We start from the raw sequence: 24,389 nt of genomic DNA on the forward strand, positions 1-24,389 counted from the left end.
GCAACGGAAGATCACCAGAGACGCCACGTGCAAATCATTCAAGAGTATGGTGATTGAACTTGTAAAGGTGATCTTTAGAATTTTGTTGTGTAAGATCATGAAATAATAGTAGAAGCGTATGCAAATCGGTAATCTTATCATTATTGTCTGTGCCCTTTATATGTGCAAAAACTACGTAAGTATTGAATTTACTTTTAACTTAAAATGAAGATGTAAGATTGCGATCAAATAAAGCTATTTTTGTATGCCCTTTAAGCAAGAAGATGGATGATTAACGTAGATGAATGGTTTTGATTTTTTTTTCTCACTTATGGAATCAAACTTGGAACTATGTCACCAAAGGCACAGGCGCTGACCACTAGACCAGCTTGAAAAATGTTAAGTTATTAGATTTCCAAGCTATGCTGTCCATAAGTATGAAATGAAAAATGAAATCTTTGAGTTTTACGTCCCACGGATATGCCGGTTAGGCTAAAGGAGACGGTGATTATGAGAAATAAATGAATGGTGGAATGAAGAAAGTGGGAGGAAACGGGAGAACCCCGAGAAAACCCACGGGCACAGTGTTTGTCCACCACAAAGTCCACACGGTGCGAGCTGGGATCGAATCATCACCGGAGGTTTGCTGTCAATAAGTATCGCAAGTGTCCACCTCTCTATCTCTGAACAGGTATCAAGCTTCTTTCACATTGAGGCGGCGATTTGCCGTCGCCGCTTGCGGCAGTTTGTCGCGTGAGAAGTGTCCCCTTTCATATAACGCGGCGTTTCACCGCGAATGTAAAATATGCGAGCAAGGTTGCTGTGCAACTGAAGAAACAAAATCTTGTGACTCTTGTCGTGTTGTGGTGATTGCAATAGACAGACGCAAAAAGTGTCTTCTAGTCGCTTTGTTAAGTCAAACAGAAAAAAAAGTCAGAGGCACATATAGGTTAACTCTTATTTTAGACAAGTGGTACCTTGAAGGAGTTTTTTCTATACTGTTTCCACAATTGATAGACTTGAGCAAAATAACGGCCAGGTTCTGGATATTTAAAATACCATCCCGATATCCACCTGTTGTGACTGGGAAAACCAGGATAAAATCCTTTCAGGAAACAGGCCCGCAACTAGAGGGGGCTAGGGGACCCACAACTTACATATGTGCAAGAGAATTTTTAATGACTTGGCACCCCTAACATATCCATGCCCCCCCTCCCAAACCTCTGTGGCTGGTTGCGGGCCTGTCAGGAAAGTCGATGGTTGAGATCTATCCCAGATTCCCAAGTCAGCACTCAACCACTGAGCCCAAGGCTTGTCTGTAGTTATTATTATTATTATTATTATTATTATTATTATTATTATTATTATTATTATTATTATTATTATTATTATTATTATTATATTTCGGGTTTATTCGTTTGTTTTAATCCTTCAGACTATTGACTCAAGTCTCTTTAAAGCACTGCTCTAGTCTTTGTATTCAAAGGACTATTCAAGAAATTACACTCATAGCAGTGTTAAGATAGTTATAAAATATATAAAATATGGTATATTTATCAAATATCACATAATCAATTCTCTCTTGCTTTGCTAAGGTACATTACAGTATTACTAAAATCCGGATTACGAATTATTATGTAACAATATATATATATATATATATATATATATATATATATATATATATATATATATATATATATGTACAGGGTGACCGCGTGACTATGTTACAAAATTTAAGGGATGATTCCTGACACGGAAACAAGAAAAAAAGTTCCAATAAACTTTTGTCCAACGTACATAATTTCGAAGCTACAAGGTGTCGAAAGCGTGGGAAAATGACATTCAAAGCTCTATAGCTCGACTATGGTGAATGATAGAGCTAATGCGGCATGGTCACGTCAAAGACACCGAAGCTGCTGTATTCAAAAATGCTTAGGTCGAGATCGTGCAATTCGTGCACAAGGGATTCCCCAAAGGAGCGTAGGGAATCCCGGATAATCTGTCAAGAAAGATGGGTCGAAAAGGATACGGATGAATACCTGTCAAAACTGCTAGCAATAATGCGTCTGTACTAAGTCGATATCTCGCACAAACACAAAATGGTGAACAGTTTTATACGTGCCATGTGTGGTTGCATAACGCGCACTAAATAAGACATGAAAGGAAACATGAATGGAAAATGTGAATAATTTGGTACAAATGGTAAATACATGATAGTACACTGTCCTGTTCATTGTACTTATAGACGCGTTTAATAAAGGGAATAATCATGAAACGTACTAAAATGTTGTACAAACATCACACTAACAATGTTTTCTTACATGTAGTTTTGTCATTGAAAGCAAGTAAAACTAAGGGGAAAAACCGGGGGATATGGGTGCTTTCATCTTATTTTATTTGATGATACGAGCCGAGGATTTACAAGAGGATTTTTCCGCCATCCCATGTTAATTTAACCACTGCCAGAGAACAACAGTAAAATATCCGTTTCTTATCATTAGCCGTAATGTGCGTTACCCGAACATTGAAAAAGAACAAGGAAAAACAATTTATCAGCACGTTTGTTTTAGACGCTGCTTCCGATCTTTTGCAGGACTGATTCCGAGATTTTGTCTAGAATGCTTATCATTTCGATATATTGTTATCGTTTAGAAGATATTTTGTTTTCACAGACGCTGTTATCACCCGAAGTACGCCACAGTTTGCAGGTTCGATCACAAGCATTTGTTCTTCCTTCTGTCGTAGAAAACAATCGAAGGTAAGGAAAGTACTGTATAAGACAACCCTACTAGAAGGCGTTGTGGAAGGTGGAAGGTCATTCTTCATGTGGTTTGTTCGTAGCGTACGAGTTCCTTAGTGCAGTTTGTGCTTTGCTTGTTCGAATGTGAGATCAAATGGAGTATTCGATAGCAGAACTTGCGGACATGATATTTGTATACGGTCAAGCAAATGGCAACAGTCGAGTAGCTGATAGGTTATATCGACTGAAGTATCCACAAAGAAGACGTCCAGCCCATACTATGTTTGCCAGACTTTTTCAACGCTTACGAGACACGGGGAATTTACAACCTCAATACTACGACCAAGGAAAACGAAGAACCACAAGGACTCCGGACTTTGAAGAACAAGTGCTTGATGGTTTGCCCAAGACCCAACAGTAAGTACCCGGAAAGTAGCACGTGAAAGGGGAGTAGCATAAGATACTGTTTCGAAAGTAGTACACGAGCAACAGTTACATCCCTATCACCCGCAGAGGGTTCAGGCCTTACGTCCAACTGACTTTCAACCTCGCGTTCGGTTTTGTGAGTGGTTTCTCCAACGCTCTGTAATTGATCCGCAGTTTGCTTCCTACTTGCTTTTCACCGACGAAGCTTGTTTTACGAAAGACGGGATATTTATTAGTCACAATAGTCATGTATGGGCAGACGAAAATCCTTATGTAATTGTGGAAAGGGGCCACCAAGACCGATTCGCCATAAATATGTGGGCGGGTATTATCAGTGATCATATAATAGGTCCATATTTTCTACCACCACGATTAACTGCACCAGTGTATACGAGATTCCTGCGAGACATACTTCCAGAGTTATTAGAGGATGTCCCTCTCGGTGTTCGTCAACGGATGTGGTTTCAACATGATGGCGCCCCAGTTCACTTTTCAGCTAGTACGCGAGAGTATTTGAATCAAACGTTTCGTGACAGATGGATTGGAAGAGGCGGTCCTTGTAATTGGCCTGCACGTTCCCCAAATTTGCCTCCACTTGATTTTTTCTTGTGGGGTCATGTCAAAACACTTGTCTATGAAACGCCTATAAACAACGCAGAAGAACTATTAGCACGAATACTCGCTGCCTGTGATACTATAAGAACAGATCCTGGGTTGTTACAACGGATGCGTCAGAACTTACTGCGACGCTGTAACGCCTGTGTTGAAGTAGAGGGACGCCATGTCCATCACCTATTGTAGGATAATTGGGAGATTTGTCTCGTTTACAGGTAATTGATGATGTTCTTGGCTGCATTCAATCCTGCTGAAAAATGTTGATTGAAGACATTATTCCCATTCTTGTGACTTTTTTTTAGGAAACAACCTCTTTTGCATTATGGTTGTTTCGCTCAGTTTTGTTTATTTGTTTTCAATGACAACAATACATGGAAGAAAGACTTTAATAGTGTGATCCTTTTACAACATTTTAGTACGTTTCATGACTATTACCTTTTATTAAAAGCGATTGTTCAATGATAGGACAGTGTACTATCATGTATTTACCATTTGTACCAAATTATTCACATTTTCCATTCATGTTTCCTTTCATGTCTTATTTAGTGCGCGTTATGCAACCACACATGGCACGTATAAAACTGTTCACCATTTTGTGTTTGTGCGAGATATCGACTTAGTACAGACGCATTATTGCTAGCAGTTTTGACAGCTATTCATCCGTATCCTTTTCGACCCATCTTTCTTGACAGATTATCCGGGAATCCTTACGCTCCTTTGGGGAATCCCTTGTGCATGAATTGCACGATCTCGACCTAAGCATTTTTGAATACAGCAGCTTCGGTGTCTTTGACGTGACCATGCCGCATTAGTTCTATCATTCACCATAGTCGAGCTATAGAGCTTTGAATGTCATTTTCCCACGCTTTCGGCACCTTGTAGCTTCGAAATTATGTACGTTGGACAAAAGTTTATTTGAACTTTTTTTCTTGTTTCTGTGTCAGGAATCATCCCTTAAATTTTGTGACATAGTTACGCGGTCACCCTGTGTATATATATATATATATATATATATATATATATATATATATATATATATATATATATATATATATATATATATATATATATATATATATATATATATATATATATATATATATATATATATATATATATATATATATATATATATATATATATTAGCGGAATCGAGCGGGACTTGCAAAAATTTCCGTTAAAGTCAGGTTTCCGCTTAGTGGAGGTAGACCTTTCCTTTCTTTAAAAAAAATACATGCTTATAAAGGGGCATACTGGGAAAATATATTGCTGTACGTACATTGTTCGATTACAGTACTTCTTTCTTCTACGAATAAATAGAAAAAAAATAAAATAATAATAATAAATAAATAAAATGAATACAAAATATGCTATGCACACGTTTTCTTTATTTTTCTAATAGCCAAGCAGGGTTTTCTGTGTACATTGCTGCTTGGCTGCTTGCCTTTCCGCATATACTTTAGGCTGAGAAATTATACTAAGTGAATCAGAATCATTTTTCCGTAAGGCAAATTTTTGCAGTTCCTTTAAACTTCTGAGAGAATCTTGATATGTATTTATTCTACACTCTTCTTGGAACTCGGTATCGTATTCCTCTTCTTCCTCTATTTCGTTTTCTTCTTTCCGACATTCCGTATGATTCTTGATTAAGTTGCGGGGATTAAGGACAATTTGTGGAGGTCAATATGAGTAGTGGTTGGGGAAGGTCAACATTGTCCAGAAATATTTAAGAAAAAAACGAACATTTTATCGCAGACAGTGTAATGTATATGTCTCACAGAATGTCTAAACATCTTTTAAACGCTGTAGTCCGGAACTCAGAATTTTCCGTTAAATGTTTATTTTTCTTTCCGTTGTCCGCGTAACACAGTTTCCGCTTAATGAAGGGAGTTTTACACGTTTTATTCTCCAAAATTCATGGGACCGTGAAATATTTCCGTTTAAGACAGTTTTCCGTTTAATAAAGGGTCCGTTGAAGACAGGTTTTACTGTATATATATATATATATATATATATATATATATATATATATATATATATATATATATATATATATATATGCAGGATAGCAAAATAGTACATAAATATATAGCTAAAGACTGTAAAATATGTAATATTCTTGAAATATATGATAGTATCTAGGGCAACAGAAATTTATAGAATTACAAGCTTATTTGTCCAACGCTGACCGCACATTTATCCCATTCTTCTATTACATAGAAAAAGTAATTTGTATTGATTTGGACTGTTTTTAATCAACGACCTATGGATTCGACGTTTCGGTAGTATCGGTCGTTTTCGATTATTTTTACATATCTTTTGTCATATATTGTATGTAACGAGTTTGGTTGAAAGCACTCGAGGTGTTCTAGGCTAGAACATAAAAACATACACAAACACACTCCTCATATATATATATATATATATATATATATATATATATATATATATATATATATATATATATATATATATATATATATATATATATATTAAAACACACATACATCCATATTATCGCAACCACTCTCTACTCTTTCCTGGCAACACTTGCTCCCTCCCCCAATACCCAAGCGGCAGATCGCCAGATCGCCGACTATATGCGAAGAGCTTCATTGCTTGTAATGTCCCGCTTGGTTATACGTGGCAATGTGCCGCGCCGCTTTCTAGCAGGGAGAGGTTGCTGTTTTTCCTCGCCGCGTATATTTGCGGCGACCGCCGCGCCTATGTGAAAAACTCCATTGCTTGCAATGTCTTTCTACCCTGTGTGGCAATTCGCCGCCAAATGAGAAAGGGCTGTCAGATCAAACATTGTAATAGATATTGAGAAGCAGTTTTCTGAAATCGATTCAGCGTCCCAAGAATATAGATTCGATGTCATCCGTTAATCTTTCAGTTTCAGTCAATCTCAAGTACATTAAAGCATAAATTTCCTATTTCACAGAACAAAATCAGCATACTTGCGGGAAGCTGTATTTTTAATCGATTCAGTGTCTCGAGGAAAGTTTAAGTTTAACCCCAATAGAAAAGAACATAATATTTCTTATTGTCGTTCATTAAACAACGAATGTTGCAATAGACAACGTCAATAATATACAAAAATCAGATTTTTTTGTTATAATTTGCACTTGTGTTCAAACTCAGTAGTACTATAAATAGAATTATTTACAAGAAGTACTTTATAATGCTTTTCGAAATCGACATTATACATCCGTCGAACGGGTATTGGCAATACATTATACAGTTTCATGCCAGTATACGTATTTATAGCTTCTTTGGGTGTATTTAGCCTAAAATGTTGGATATTTAAATCATCTTAACGTCTCATATTATATGAGTGAACATTATTGCGACAACCAATACCGTCCTTTTTTTTTTTTTTTTTTCTAATGTGCATAAGGCATCTATAAACGTACAAAGAAGGAACTGTCATGATCTACATTTCCTTAAAGAATGGTCTATATGATACAGTATCTGGCAAAGCTTTTATTGCTTTTATAGCTTTCTTCTGCTTTATGAAGACAATTTGAGCACTCACTGAATTACGCAAGTGTTAGAAATTTACTACTACTTCCGGCTTCAATGTTGATTTCCATAGAGCAAAAAATGTAAAAGATACAGACAAGCGTTTTTTTTTTTTTTTTTTTTTTAATTGATTCAGTCTCCAAAGAATATGTTTCCTTTCCTCCGTTAACTCTGTATTCAAAGCGAAAGTGGTAGAATTTATTTTCTGGTTTCAACATTGATCCCTTAGAACAAATACTATAATATGACATACGAAGAAGGATTGGAAAGTTCGTGGCCTGACTAAGAAAGAAGTAATTTTACGTTTGTGTACATTCGCTGCGTAGCTATACCGTTGGTGGTCACTGTGTAAAATTTAATTTCTCTGTTGTTTCAGGTGAGGAGTTTACAAGTACTGTCAGCGGAAGTGAAATTTGTGACATGATGAAAATCGAGCATCGAGCTGTCATTAAGTACCTGCATAACAAAGGCTTTACATCAAAGGAAATTCATATGGACATGATAGAGATACTAGGAGACTCTGCGCCATCGTATTCCATAGTGAAAAAGTGGGTAGCTGAATTTAGCGTGCCAGAAACGGCTTTGAAGATGAGCCCCTCAGTGGCAGGCCTTCAACGTCGAGCACTACAGAAAATCTCAACAAAATTTGGGATCTGATTTTGAATGACCACATAATCGAAATCCGAGAGATAGCTGAGACTGTGGGTATTTCCTATGAACGAGTACAAAACATTATCCTCAAAGAATTAGGGTTTTCTAAGGTGTCCGCGAGATGGGTACCCAAGTTGCTTTCAGCTGAACACAAACGCAATCGACTCATCCTTTCCCATGATTGTTTGGAACCGTTTGAAACTGATGTGAAGGAGTTTACTGGTTGATTTGTGACTATGGACGAGATATGGATACATCACCATACCCCATAATCAAAACAACAATCGAAGCAATGGAAACTACCTGGATCTCTTGTCCCAAAGAAAGTCAAACAAGTCTTGTCGGCAAATAAGGAATCATTTTTGGGGATGCTAGGGGGATTATACTGATTGATTTCTTGGAAAAGGGAAAGACTGTCAATTCACAACACTACTGCACCCTTTTACAACGTTTGTCTGAGGAAATATGAACTAAAAGGCCAGGAATGCTGCGAATAAAGGCTGATAAATGCTTATTTAACCACTTCCGCTTTGAGTAGAGAACTATTTGAGGAAATGAAACTTATTCTTGGGACGCTGAATCGATTGCAAAAAGAAGAATCGCATCTCGATGTATTTTACTGTTTTGCTCTGATACCCAGGGGTGCCCACAGAAGGGGGGGCTATGACGCAAACTGCGTCATTGAAATATTTGGGGGGGTCAAAAATCTATATAAATATGTTTGAGGGGGTGTAAAAATTAATCGAAAAGAAGATTTTTTTCATGGAAGAACACCTACGGATAGACAATTGAGGGGGTGCGTCATGGACATAAGGGGGGTGGGCCCCACTGTGATACCTGTCGACAGACAGACGGACATACTGACAAAGCCGTTTTATAAGACTTCCGACACTTATGCATAGTATAGTCTGGAAGTCTAATAATTCAGTTCCATTGATCAGCCATCTCCTTTAGCCTACAGAGTGTAAGCGTGAGACATAAAACCGAAAGATTTCACATGATTCCAATTTTACTTATTTTATGGGATGAAACGCGCCTATCTCAGGTGAAAGTCACTGTTAAGTACTACCAATGATTCAACGCGTGACGTAAACCACCCAGATTTCTCATTGGCAGTACTTGGGACTAGAAACCGCAGCAAGATATTTTCAATGGTGGGAGAGGTGGACAAAAGATTGAGACACTAGCGAAAAGTCGCGAATATACACATCTTGTCATATAATTAGAACTTTTTTTTCTTTCATCTGATACAAGGGATCATCTCGCGGATTTTGGTCACCAAATTTCTGAACATACTGTATGTCCACTCTCTGTAGATTATAACTGACAGAGATGGCTGGATCATGCATGCAATCGCACAGCATATACATAACCGGAAACTGCATTATGCGGTAGGGAGATAATTTACTCGAAAGAACAAAATAGTCATACGAGGTGTGTTCAAAAATTATCGAACCTTACTTTTTTTCGTGTAAACCAATGATACGCGGGAGACCTTTTTTAGTGTAGATGTAGAGGAGACACTCATGCGCGGTCGTGAATTTTTTCCTGCCATTAGAAAGAGTCAGTCACTGGCATTCGGCTAACGACTGAAGACGTGTAGTGAGCGGTGGTCGGATTTCAGTTTTTTTGTAAAATGACAGAAAAAACTTGAGCAGCGATATTACATCAAATTTTGCCAAAAGCTTGGCGATACCCAACCGGAAACCATTCAATCACATCGGTACATTCAATTTTGAACGAGAATTTGGGCATGAGGAGAGTGTCCACGAAATTTGATTCATTGTTTCATCGCCAAACACAACATTCCTGTGTGTTATCAGGCTCCCTACTCACCCGATATGGCTCCGTGTGACTTTTGGTTATTTCACAAGCTGAAAATGCCACTAAAAGGAAGTCAATTTAAGCCAAGAGAAGACATCATGCGGAATGCGACGGCCTGGTTGCTTACCATTCCCAACACTGCGTTTCAGAAGTGTTTCCAACAATGGAGGGAGCGCTGGGAGAAGTGTATGCATTACCAAGAAGACTACTTTGAAAGCGGATTAGTGTTTCGGATTTCTAAATCAATAATTGTATTTTTGCCAACGAAAGGTTCGATAGTTTTTGAATACAACTCGTATAATATAAGTTTAAAGCCTTGAGCGATAATGCATTTTACACTGCCGAGTAGGGATCCAAGTAAGCTATCAATGGTGTTTCTTGAGGGAAGTCAAACCGGCAAAAATTTAATATTTTTCTCGCTAGAGACGAAGGAAAGAAAACTTAACGTACTAATTCTTGTATGCAATAATTCAGTAGCGTACACAGAATAACATCAACGGGGAGAGAGGGTTGTAACACCCGATTTCAAACCGCTTCAAAATATGTACAATTATAATGCATAATTTAATATCGTAAAGTTATGTTATTTCCATAATCTGATTTTTATTCATTTCTTAATATAGTCAATTTACATTTTTCACAATGTAATTTCTTCTTCATATCTTGCTATAGCAAATTAATGTTTTTTTTCGTAATCTGATTTTTCATTCATATATTAATATAATAAGTTTATTCAAATTTTAACAGTACTACTCGACTTCTCTAAAACATGTTAATAACATAAATTATTAATTTATATTGCGTAATCTGATATTTTGTTCTTATCTTAATGGTAAGTTTATGTATTTCCATTATCTGTTTATTTTATTCATATTTTCATATAATAAATTTATGTTTTTGCATAATTAATCTTCTTCATTCATATTTTAATATAATAAAATTATATTTTATCATATACTGTTTATTTTATTTATATCTTAATATGGTGAACTCATGTTTTTACCATAATCTATTTGTTTTATTCATATCTCAGTATAGTAAATTTATATTTTACCGTAATTAATTTTTTATTTATATCTTAATATAATAAATTAATACTTTCCGCAATTGAATTTTTTCATTCATATTTTAATATAATAAGTTTATATATTTTTTCATAATCACATTTTTCACCATGCATTAAAATAGTAAATTTGATATTTTTTTAAAAAAATTTGATTTCTAAATTCATATTTTAATATAGTTTTTTATATTACTTCTTTCATATTTTAATATAATATTAATAAATTTATATTTTTCTTTATTCATAGATATCTTTATACATTGTTCATAGATATCTTACTATAATACATAATTAATCTAATTTTTTGAAAATATATTTTTTTCATTCATATTTTCCTATAATAAATTTATATTTGTCCATAATGTGATTTTTCAATTATATATTAATATAGTAAATTTACATATTACTTTAATCTTGTTATTTTATTCATATCCTAATATAGTAAATTTATATTTTTCTACAATCTGATTTTTCATTCATATTTTAATATAATAAATTTATATTACTATAATTTGAATTTTTTATTCATACCTTAAGATAGTAAATTTCTACTTTTCCATAATTTGCTCTTTATTTCTATCTTAATATAATATATTTATATTTTTCCGTAATATCTTTTTATTCTATGCAAATCTAACGTAATAAATTTATAATTTATCATAATTTGATTCCCCATTCATATATTAATATGAGAAATTTATATAGTAGTTAAATAATCTTTTTCATCCATAGCCTAATATAGTAATAGTTTATATCTTTCCATAATTTGATTTTTTTTCGTTCATACATTAATATAGTAAATTCACATTTTCCCATATCTTTTAAAAAGTGGGGTTAAAATTTAGTAACTATCCTTTGCGTATATTACTGCAATTATTACTCCATTAGATCAGTTATCTTCCCTTAACTTACGCATATAAAATTCAGCATCTCAAGTAGGTCAAATATTCATCAGTGAAGAATAGTACGACCCGCAAAAAAGAATAAATTAAATAAATAAATAAAAGGCCATGTTGATACTTTATGATGTGTTTAAAAAGTTAACAAAAATAGTCTATAAAATCTTACTTAATTCTGTAGTTCTTTAGAAAATAGAAGGAAAATAAGGAAACCCGGATAATAGGGGAATACATATTGTTTCTTTCCCGGCATCTGGCATTTTTTCTCTGTAACCAGCGTTTGAATGTCTGAAGACATACTACTTGGCGATTTTCAGAATAGAGGTCACATACATATCTGTTAACTTTTATCTAGCTAGGAACGTGCTCATTTTCACAAGTGAAAAGTTATTCACATTTTTTAAAAAAATTTCTTGGTGTCAATTGAGGGCTGTAGAAAAATGAATCAAAGGCCGCGAGTATGACATGCCTGCCTTATCTTGTAGCGATAAAATGTTCCGATGTGACTTCCTTCAGGGGCCGCCACTATAACCCAACTTGACAACCTTAGCTCAGTATGACAAATTATTTTCAGTATAAGTTTAGTATGTTATTATGACGAGAACGTTTTAAAAATCCATTTATTATTTTCAGCATGTGTAATCATCGTGATTCACTGAAAGTGGGCTTTGCCCACAGTCAGATGAAGCTTCATGTGGATAAATTAATTCAACAATTGCAGGAGCAAACGACCAACGATCCCAATTCCCATTACGGGAAAGATATGTTTTGTTTTCCCAATGGCGATGTATACGATGGATCTTTCTATGCCACCAATGATAATCAGATTTGGAGACACGGTAAGCTTATTGTCAATATAAGATACACTCATATCCAAAATTATTGTCGCATGTCTATAAATATGTTGTTGTAGGAATATAATTTGATAATGAATTTGCCTGGTATTTCTTATAATGTTAGTATGTGTATAATCGGCAAAGACATGTATGTGGAAAATTTCATGTCAAAAGAGCAGTAAATAAGAACAACAAAACGAAAATAAAATTTTCTTGTCCATTTAGCAACATTTTGTTTTACTCATTCTAATTTTCGTATTTATAATTCTTTTCCTATAAAATTTACCACAAATATACATTTCCCGATTATACACATAGTATGAGTATTAAAAGTACCCTGCAGAGTCATTATCAAATTATATTTTTACAAGAAGACAGTTATAGATATGCGACAATCATTTTGGGCATGAGTGTACATGGGCAAAGAATACACACAAACTTTGGCTGAAAACTTGAAATCTTACGTAACGAGTATACAGCAGCATCTCTTACTTGCAACGAAGGGAGTAACTTTCTATCTGACGTCGGTTGTGTGGAAATTTTGAATCCAAATGCGGTATTCTTGGTATGTAACAACAAAAAACATAATGTTCAAACCTAGATACAGTAGTCCAAGAACCTAAAACGAAACAAATTCGTATCTTTTTAAAGTTACTAATGCAGGGTGACCAGACGTACTGATTTTCGCAGTATAGTACTGTTTTTCAAAGAGTTGTTCTGCGTGTTGCGAAGACGCCTAGAAAGTCTAGAAATGTCCTCCTTTTTTAAAAAATATCCTGAGTTAACTTATTTGCAATATCTTAATGTTTCATTTATTCACAAGATTTTGAATCACAAGCACTCTTTTCCTGAATATGAACCTCTGTGTTTTTTAACACTCCTTAAAAGATTAGGGAAGGAGAACAATCAACAAACCATTGTTTTAAAATACATTGCTTTTACTGAGAAGGGCTTGTTGAGATATCGGTAAAGTAGAAAAAGTTTCTTCTTCAACTTATGACAGTGATGCTAACCAAGTTAAGTAGAAGTTCCCTCATGCCGGTCTAAATTTTCTCTCATTCTTTAATATAATACCACGCTTCGAAAATCGATTAAAAAAATATATAGTCCAACACCAAGTTTCACTGTACGTTCATAAAAATAAACCACTTTGTCATTCATCAAAGCATTTGGAGTTGTTTTGAATTCCTGGAATACTTTTGTTCAGTACTTTTCTTTTTAACAAAAATGAATTATTACCTTAAGGTTAACGTTAAATAAAATGAGGACATGTATATTGCCGACGAACTATCATATACTATTATACTTGTGTCCTACTTTTTCGCTTGTCAGAATCTGGTCACCCTATACTAATGATTACAATTGGAGAAACAAACAAAAAAAAAAAAAAAAAAAAGTAGCACACAGATATCCTGTAAGATTTATTTTCTATTTGAGCTTTTCGCACTGACCTGCTACTTACAAGCAAGCAGAGCAGATGAAAGCATGCTGATTACTGTGACAATCCATGACATCATGCGTGAAAACCGATGGGAGCGTCAACTCCTTGCGACGAAATCGAACATTGATTGGTTCTTTAGCCGTGCAGACGATCAAAATGGATTTCAACAGTGCTTCATATAGAAAGATACTTGTCCGTATGTATTCTTGTCTATGATACAGCCAGTACTATCATTTTAAAAACTCGACAGTTAATGCTGTTTTCAACGTTACTGATATTTCAGTATATCTCCTTAATTTTCAACTTACTACTGATCTACTGATAGATTTTTGAACATTATTAAATCTCCTGATATTTACGCTAGCAGTCGTTGAAACTACGTTTTTGGTTGCATAAACTATCCTTCAGAGACTAAAAGACCCTTACAACGAACTCTACATACAATTTCTTAACTTCGTATTGCCTATATTCACTAGTGTAATCAGAGATGCAGAAAGAACCTCAGATTTTCATGTTACGCCACAAATAATGCTGTTTGCTTAATATTCTCGATTGCTACATAAAGCCTGAGCACTTGCAGTGCAATGGTCAAAGGGGTAAACTATCGAAATCCTAGTGTGTGCTTACCCCTAAAACTAATGTGTTTTGGTGTTAGTGTAGAAGTTTCTCTACAGTCAATAAATACCTCGACACGGGACAATTCTCATAAATATTTTCAAAACAAGGTGTTTATACTTACTCAATTACAATACTTTAATTATTTACTGACAAAAGGGTGTGTGGTATTTAGTTTATAATAAAACATAAGTGGATCCAGTGAATTTAAATAATATTTTGATTTTTTTTTAATTAAATAGCTCAGAAATTACATTTAATACGCCTATAGATGGATTGTTAAATGTTTTGTTAATCTTAAAAATATCTATTGAAATATCTGAAATTTTCAAGAGCTAGCTGCTGATACATTTATCTTGAATCCAAGCGTTGACAACGTTGAGATACTGCTCCATTCTTTGCAATGCAAAATCGAAATGTTGGCCGTATTTCGATATATATATCGGCTGTTGGCCGATATATATCAAGGCCACTGGCGGAGAATAAAGTTATAGTATTGTAACAAGTTTGCAAATTAATTACAGTATTTCATTTTTCATTAACATGTAATTAGTGGGTGAGCTAGTGATATACGAAGACATAGAAAACAACTAGTTAATTATGATCTGGCAACTTTGCACCCTTAATTCCACATAGTTTAGTAATGTATATTTAAATAAGTGAACTCTCTATCTCAAAGTATTCCAGTACAAAGAGGTTTTTTTTTTTTTTTTCACTCCTTTCTGCCTCTACTTTATCTGTGGTTTTGCATCCTGCTCAAAATTCACTTAGAAAAATTTACAGATATCAGACTAAGATGAATAGGCCCGGTTATTAATTTGTATTTCTTCTAATTTACCATCTTCTAATTTTCTAATCTCTACGTGTATTAGGTTAAGAGTCTACTATATCTTACCTATAAAAGTAGCCCATGTATTTCATAGTGTCTTTTTAAGGCAATTTCAAAGCATTGTCGTCACAGTGTATATACAGTTGATTAACATTTGAATTGTGGACATGGGAGAAATAGTGGTCTAACCAGCAACATTTTTCAAATGAGAAACATAGACTTAAAATTTTTCATTCACTATAATTCTGTAAATTACAGAATTTATATTTAGCAGGTAGTAAAGCGAAACTCTCCGAATGTATTCTTCACTATATTTTGTAGCAAAAACTACTTTTGTTGTTGTAACAAATTGTCAAATATTCCCAACTTAGCAATACTACATTATTTACAACAAAAATCTATCTATTAAAATGTTACAACAGCAATTAAAGACGCCTGAGCTCCAACCTATAACTTTAGCTTTCAAATCTTTCATTTACGGTTATGTGTGATTTCATGTTTAACAGGGACAAACATTTTAAGTATTTGTACTTTAAATAGTCTAAATTAGTTAACTATATCTTTTCATAAAGTTTATGATATAAAATTATTGTTCAAAGCCTTTGTATTTTAATAAGCATTCTCTAAAATCAATGCATGTGAATTTTGCTTCCATCTTCCGAGTTCTTTTAAACTATATGTTGAGGGCGTTTATATGTTTGTGGTCAATCCTTGCGACAATGAGATCTCGGAAACTACAAAGTCTAGAAAGATGACGTTTTCACTGATCGATTGGAAATTTTGCGTAGATTGTCCAGTTCTAATTGAATATTTAAAAGAACATGGTCATTATTGATTTATTACATTTTTTTTAGGGTACACTGGAAGCGTTGAAATTAAAAAAAAAAAAAACTAAAGCATCATATCCTATGTGTTATACAGTCCAACACCACATTGTTGTATATTGGGGTTGTATATGACTCAGGAGTTTGTTTCATGGCCAAATAATAATGAAAAAGGAAGGATAATAATTATTTCTCGAGTCTAAGATAAATCTTTATTTTTTGAGTATTTTGCCCACTGAACACCATATATAACTGACATTTTAATTAATTAATTGTATATGTAATGTATTTGCTTATTACATGCTGCATGCAAGAAGAAAGAAAACACTGGTCATACATGAGTTAGAAACTCCAACCGGAAGTAGGCTCAAAACTTACAAACAGTGCGAGGTATTGAGAAAAAATAATCGAAAAAAATCTCCCCTTTATGTTATCCCTTGCCTTTTTTTTTTTTTTTTTTTTTTTTTTTAATCAAGGCGTTTTTCACTTGTGTCTGTAAAGGGACATGTACATATGTTGTGAGGAATGAGAAGGAGATTTATGCTCATATGCGAATGATGCGCTGTGTAGAGAGCGCAGGTTCAGCTAGTACTTTTAATAAAATGAAAAGGGACATAAAATGTTTCTGACAATGGACGAAATTAATCACATTGATTCAACACCTTACGAAGTTAAACATGCCATGGAGTTGTACATATATCACGGGCACCGATCCTGTGGAAGGAGGCCAGGTCTTCCAAAGTTTGATTAGAGCTATTATATTAAATATGCGCATTAAAATAAGAATTTGTATTTAAAAAAAAAAAAAAAAAACTCCAAGACTTGAAACATACACTTGAATTTCCTCGCCCCAAGTTATACAGAAATTGACGTCGTGAAAGAAGACCTCAGAGTTGAGAGATACTTTGCAGTTAAAGTAATTATATTTCGGGGATGTTTCTCTACTATGAGCCTTGATAGCTTTAATATGAATGTACACGTCATTCAATAATATGAACTGCTAAATACACGTCTATCAGAATGTGGAAGATGTAGCTCAAAGGTAAATTAGTGAAATAAAACACTAACACAAATTTATTTATAACAAAGTGAGCAGATGAGGAAAGCCGTTAAAGGAATTTGTAAATATTGTAAGTCTGCTGTTGTCAGTGAACTGTTTCGGAGAAATTACTGTACCTTCGTCAGTAGCTGCAAGTCCATCTTCTTTGTCATGCTCGTGGATGTTGATCGTGTAATAATCTTGATAGAAGTTCCCCGTGTAGACTTCTTTGCTGGGATGTCAATCTTACGCTTCATTTGTGGTTCCTTTCTGAGGAAATCGAAACTGTAAGACAAACCTCAGCAAGTATAAATAACATTGACGAATTCCAACTCACAGATAATTGCAGACGTGGTAATAATACAAACCCTTAATATCGCTGAAATCACTGTTCCAAACTTGAAGAGTGCAAAGTGGACGGAAATCGTTTTGTAAAAGAGCTTAATATACGTGCAATGTTCTGAAGTACAGTTTAGTGACACGACGAAACAAGGAAACATTGTCTTGACACAAATAGGAAAATAAGTTGTAAAAGGGAAAATGTATCAAGTAAGGTAGACGAAACATTGTTGTGGTTAAAAGGAATCTGCTATTTCACTAATTTAAGAAATCAGAGGTTTACATAAATGCTTCCAGGAAGCTTTAGATTATATGAGCAATGCCTCTTCATTAAAAAGAAAAAAGTAAAAATAATTCGTAGCTATAGAATCTAAAAGTCCCTCCTTTGGAATCGAACCACGAACCACAAGATGTGTAGAGACGTTACACTATATAACTTAGTAGTGTTGAGTTCAGCTAACAAGTATTTTGTGTTTGGATTCTTGGCCCTACTGAAGTGGCTACACTATATGGATATAGAGTTAATATGGGCTTTTTCATGTACTCAACATATTCTTAACGTATCTTATTTGGGCGAACAGAATGTTGATCTCTCATGTCAGTTTTAGGACTGTAAAAAATAAATAAATAAAACTGCTATATGCAAATTATGTAATACATTGGGGTCGTAGGCTAACTTCCTTATCATTAAATGTACGAAAAAAATGTAAAGAGAGGAAAGTTGTTGACAATATGTGATTTTCTATCTAGGATAGTGAAATTTTTAAAATCTTATCACCTGTTTGGGCTCTACAGTGATGAGGCAGCCTATATTTAAAACAAAAATCATCTATTTCCAAAACTTTTCTCTCTTTCCATTTTTGCATATCTTTACTCATAATGCAGCCCCGGACTTTTAATACACCCTGTGTAGAGATGACTACTAACTAACTCTATGGGCTTTGGAACCCGAAGGCTCAATACTGCGTTCACAAAAGCTCTACATTGACTTCTATCCTTAGCCAACTGGATTCAGTTTCTACTTTGTATTCTTATTTCTGAGGTATCCATCTTAATATTGTCCTCCCATCTGCACCTAGGTCTTCCTAATAGTCGTTTTCCGATTGGACTTCCAGTTAAAACTTTGAAAGCATTCCTATTTTCTTCCATTCTCGTTATATCACCTGCTCACTTGAGTCTCTTAGTTTTGATGACCCTAACAATGTTCGGTAAACGGTATAAATTACGTAGTTCCTCGTTATGAAATTTCTCCCATTCCCTATTCCCGTTCCTCTTGGGTCCGAATATTCGTCTCAGGATCCTGTTCTCAAATACTTTCAGTCCACGATGTTTCCTCAGGGTAAGCGATCATGTTCAACAATCATACATAGCAACAGGCATAATTATCGTTTTATACATTTTAAGCTTCAAATTCCTCAACAGAATTAGCGACAACAAAAGATTTTGAACTGAATAATAACACATATTCCTTGCTTTTAGTCTACATTTAATTTCTTTGTGAATATGGTACGTTAGCAGCAAACATCAAACTAAATGTTACATTAGTATTATTTACAGACGATATGTATATATTATACACAACGGTAAATAAAAATACATTAAAAAATATAATACAGCAAGATCTAAATCTTGCAATAAAATTTCACTAAATGTAGAAAAAAACTGTATATATAAGTTTCCATAAGAAAACAGATATCCAAGTAGACAATAATATAAATTTTATTTGCAAGGTCAACAAATAAGAGTTACTGAAACTAAATATTTAGGAATAATAATTAATTAGCATCTTGAATGGGGACCACGCAAAGCATTTTTGTGTTTAAAAAAATCTTACCAATAATTGATAGAAATAGGCCTACAGTGAAACCTCTCTAAGGCGGACAGCCGTAGTGAATCAAAAATTGTCCGTTATAGAGAGATGTCCGCCTTAGAGAGGTTTCAATATTTTCTTACAAATTAGTAAACAAGGTAATATGTAATTACAAAAAAAAAAAAAAAAAAAAAAAAATCATGAATTCATGTATTTACGAATATTACCAAAATGTTACTGTACCTGCATTATCCTTCGCCATCCAATACTCTGTGGTCGAGGCACAATATGGAAATAAGATGTTATAGTTCTCTGCACTTTACACTTATCACTAAACCCCCTATTTACTACGTTTTCAGTATGTTGCTATAATTTGTGGGTTAATTGCAGTCCAGTAGTGTCTTTTTTGAGATAATATGCGTACCCGCGGGAAAAAATTAGAGATTGTAGCGAAACAGTAGAATAATGTCTCATCTCAATCGCGGGCAACAATCACTTTTGTGTCTAAAACAGCTTGGGTGGAAGTGGGGTGCAAGCAAAGGACATGAGAGTGTTGTTAAACAGAGACGCTTCGTCTGGGTTGCTGAGCAGACAGTTGAGAAGGCAAAATGTTATTGCAATGCTTCCTTGGTAACTCATGCAGCTCTCATCTCATGCAGCTAAAATTCTGCTCCGAATACTGAACAGAAGGTTATATGGAAGAACAAATAAAGATGTTGAGGAAGAGCAGTTCGGGTTCAGAAGAGGCAAGGGCACAAGAGATGCTATTGGATTATTAAGGGTGATCGGTGAAAGATTTATAGAAAAAGGGAAAGAGGTGTATGTTGTATTTATTGATCTAGAAAAGGCTTTTGACCGCGTGAATTGGGAATTGTTGTTGGGAGTTCTAACAAAGATAGGGTTGGAATGGAAAGATAGAAGACTCATAAGAAACTTATACATGAACCAACAAGTAAGTGTTAGAATAGGGGAAGAACTGACGGAAGAGAGTACAATTGGAAGGGGAGTTCGACAAGGATGCTGCCTCTCGCCAACACTATTTAATGTCTATCTAGAAGAGATAGTAAAAAAGAGCCTACATGATGATGATGGCATTTCGGTAGGAGGTAGAATGATTAGATGCATAAGATTTGCAGACGATATGGCCCTTGTTGCAGAATCTGAAAAGAAAATCAATAAAATGTTAGAAAAAATGAGAAGGGGCTTTGAAGAATATGGGATGAAAATAAATGTTAGAAAGACAAAAGCCATGGTGATTGGAACGAAGGGGTCTGTGTCAAATATAAAAGTAGGAGGGGAGAAAATAGAACAAGTGAATAGTTTTCGATACCTGGGTAGTGTTCTTAGTAATGACATGAAATGCGAACGTGAAATAAAAGCAAGGATAGGAATGGCGAAAGAAGCCTTTAAAAGAAAGAAAAGTCTGTTTTGTGGGACCTTGAACAAAGAGTTGAGAAAAAGACTCATAAAATGCTTCGTGTGGAGTGTTGTGCTGTATGGGGCGGAAACGTGGACATTGCGTAAGGGTGACGAAAATAGACTGGAAGCCTTCGAAATGTGGGTGTGGAGAAGAATGGAAAGAGTTAGTTGGGTCGAGCGGAAAACGAATGAGAGAGTGTTAGAAATGGTGGGTGAGAAAAGAACACTTTTAGATATTATTAGGAAGAGGAAGAGAAACTGGTTGGGACATTGCCTAAGAAGAGATTGTATCATGAGGGACGTCCTAGAGGGTATGGTGGCGGGAAAGAGAGGGAGGGGGCGAAAGAGACTACAATTAATGGATGATATTAAAACAGAAAGATCATACGCGAAGACGAAAAGGTTAGCGGAGGATCGTGGAGCATGGAAGCTTCTCAGCTGCGGCAAGTGACCTGCCAATAAAGGCAGAATACCTATGATGATGATGATGACCTTGGTAACACGTGTATGAATTACTAAAAATGTACTTTTACTGTACTTATCATCTTGTTTCTAGACAAAGTGTCCGTACATGCGGAATCTTATTCTTCAAAAACATACGGATCAGTAGGGGTTAAGAACTATCTCATAAAATACTTGAACGAAATTCCAACTGAATACAGACAATTGAAATCAAACTCATTATTCAAAAAATGGAGGTAAATAATACATATAAAAGACAAAAAAGACTGTCCGTGTCCGTACTAGAGAGTGTCCGCTTTAGGGAAGTTTGCCAATATGTTTTTTCCTATTATAGTGTTCGGAGATTACAAAATATGTGCGTTACTGGAGGTGTCCGCTTTATAGAGATGTCCGTTAATAGATGTTTCACTGTATATTGTAGCCGAACCTTAAATATATATCTCCAGTAACGTACATGTACATGAGTATGCATATGTACATCCTCATCTAACGTACATGAACATATTATGGGGACGTTCGAACGAAAGTGCACTACATCCACACAGAAAAGGGCATTACATACCCTCTATAGTCTGCCACGTTTAAATCCAAATTTAAATACCTATAGAGCGTTTAGAGAATTACCAATAGATTATTCAGCCAAAGAATCAGCTATGTATTATATGTTTAATGTTATGAATAATAATATACATCATAATATAATAGTAAATAAAAATAGTTATTTTCATAATTATGAGACAAGACATAAAGAACAAATACATGCGGAATCTTATTCTTCAAAAACATACGGAACAGAAGGGGTTAAGAACTATCTTATAAAATACTTCAACGAAATTCCAACTGAATACAAACAATTGAAATCAAACTCATTATTGAAAAAACGGATAAGAGAGCTATTATGGCAAAAACTATGAATATGAAGTGTAAGTGCAGAAGGAACAGCATTTAAAGAGAAAAAAATTGTAACAAGTGAATGGAAGGATAAAGTCAACAGATACTGCCTTATTTTTATTTTTGTGTAAGCAATTTAATTTTATGTTTCTATATGTGTAAGCAATGTAACTGTATTGCCCCTTAAAGTGAGTCCCCAAGACTCGTTGGGGCCTGGAGTCTGATATATAAATAAATAAAAAATGGTTTTCGTCTGTTAATATTGATTCTAGATATTTGAAAGTATCCACTTTATCAAAAGTATTGTTTGATATTTGAAAATATTAATAATTTGCCGTATTACGATCCCGACGAACTTCCATGTATTTAGTTTTCTCAGCATTTACTTCTAAACCCATGTCCCTGCAAGCGTTTAATAAGACCTCTGCATTTCTTTCTATTGTACTCCTATCATTCCCTATTAAATTTACATCATCAGCATACGCCATAACCTGGTGAATACCTGTGTAAAGATAACTACAATACCATAAAAGCAGATAAATGCATTTACAGTATCAGCCATTCCATTACGTATTTTAATCACATGATAAGAGCAGACTATCAGTTGATTATTGGTTGGTTATTTTCTATTTATCCCCATAGAGTGTAGCACTTACCTGCGGATGGACCACTATATCACAAAAGGGAAACTGAATTTGCATTTTCAGCAGAATTTCAAATCCTTGTGTTATCTTTAATTTTTAAAGTTTTAAAACAACTATTAGTACTTAAAACAGAGGAATACTTTGACACTTAAAATGTATTAAAATCTCAAAAATCATGGTGAGATTGGTTAGACCACTACTACACCTAGGTCTACAATTATCAACTGTTACACCTAGGTCAGAACGACAATTGTCTGAATCACTATTAATGTTGAATCCAGCATGCCTGTTCAATATCAATGAATTACCCATTTTTATTGTGTTATGTTTTATGTTGTTGCAGGTTTGGGCACACATACAACTGCAGATGGTCATATGTATCACGGAATCTGGGAAAAGGACGACCTAAAGACGTGTATTTTCATCCGATATCCTGATGGTAGTAAGTTCTCTGGTTGTTTGGTGGATATGGAATACGATGGCAAAGGAGTGTATGCGTTTCCCGATAACTCATGCGTCAGAGGATTGTTTGTTCACAATTTTCCGGAAGGTTCTTTCTTGTACCGGGATAAAAATAACCACGTTTGGGAGGGATCAGCAGCACAGAATTATATTTTATTTAACCCAAGAAACAATATTCATCCCAATTTGAACCCCAATCTTCTTCCAAATCTGTTCCAAGATTTTGATAAGTCACGAAGAGTCTCAATATGCCCAAGGTCATATGATACAATGGGTCGCCCAATGTAAACATTTTTTTTAAAAAAATGTGTACAGTTATAGTTAAGGTTTGATCCTGCTTGTGAATACATTTTTCTAAGCACTGACAAAATAAACATATACATGTATCTAAATGAAACAGAAAGAATAATCTAGCTCTCTGACTGATAGCTTAGTTATGGTCGGCGGCAGGAAATAACTTCTGATGTCAAATTGTTTTTTTATGCCTAGCAGTGAATTCACGTACGTTTGTAAACAAAAATCCAGTAAAGTTTGGAATATTCATGTAAGAAATTTTATGTCTGTGTTAAGTTCTCAGACCTGGTATCTTCTACAAAAGGATGTAAAAAAAAAAAGAAAGAAAGAAAAATTGTATGAGTTGTAATTTGTTTTGCTGTAGTTGTGTGAAATATAAATGAGCCGAATTTATTATATTTTCAAGATATTAAATTAAGAATGAAATAAATTTTTCAATAATAATAATAATAATAATAATAATAATAACTGTAAAATGATTAAAAAAGCAATTTATGGGGAATTGCGAAGACCTGGAAAGTCAGGGAACTTTACTCATCAGTAGTTAATGTGAAGTTTTGTTGGCATTTCTAGTAACCGAATATATACTGAAAAGTATAGGAAAATGTTTTGATGGTGTAGTTGTCTAAATCTCTACAATACTACGTATTAACGATTAATGCTTTTAACGAGTACATATCGTACGTTGGTACAGTCGCGAACATTAATAAATGGAGGCTGAAGCCATTATTTCTTATGGCTCCAACCTCCATTTATTAA

At 34.4% G+C, this 24,389-nt stretch overlaps 1 protein-coding gene across 2 annotated transcripts; it reads left to right on the top strand.

Annotated features, from left to right (window-relative positions):
* Window positions 1-24,077, top strand: LOC145684258 (uncharacterized). Of its 2 annotated transcripts, none has more exons than XM_081756385.1 (3): window positions 1-67; window positions 12,359-12,564; window positions 23,218-24,077. In XM_081756385.1, exons 2-3 carry the CDS (start codon window positions 12,360-12,362, stop codon window positions 23,622-23,624), a joined length of 612 nt encoding a protein of 203 aa, XP_081612511.1. In that variant the 5' UTR covers window positions 1-67; window position 12,359; the 3' UTR covers window positions 23,625-24,077. The 2 variants fall into 2 exon arrangements, with proteins under 2 accessions (XP_081612511.1, XP_081612510.1); XM_081756384.1 differs by having other exon boundaries at window positions 20-175; window positions 23,218-24,076.
* Window positions 24,078-24,389: the final 312 nt, after the last annotated feature.

Source organism: Thermobia domestica, chromosome 4 (assembly GCF_964235325.1).
Source record: "Thermobia domestica chromosome 4, izTheDome1.hap1.1, whole genome shotgun sequence".
Classification (NCBI taxonomy): Eukaryota; Metazoa; Arthropoda; class Insecta; order Zygentoma; family Lepismatidae; genus Thermobia; species Thermobia domestica.

Bases quoted from the DNA above. Each gene is read 5' to 3' on its own strand.
- LOC145684258 (XM_081756385.1), top strand. From the start codon at position 12,360: ATGTGTAATCATCGTGATTCACTGAAAGTGGGCTTTGCCCACAGTCAG. The intron at 12,565-23,217 runs GTAAGCTTATTG...ATGTTGTTGCAG, and splicing joins TAATCAGATTTGGAGACACG to GTTTGGGCACACATACAACT.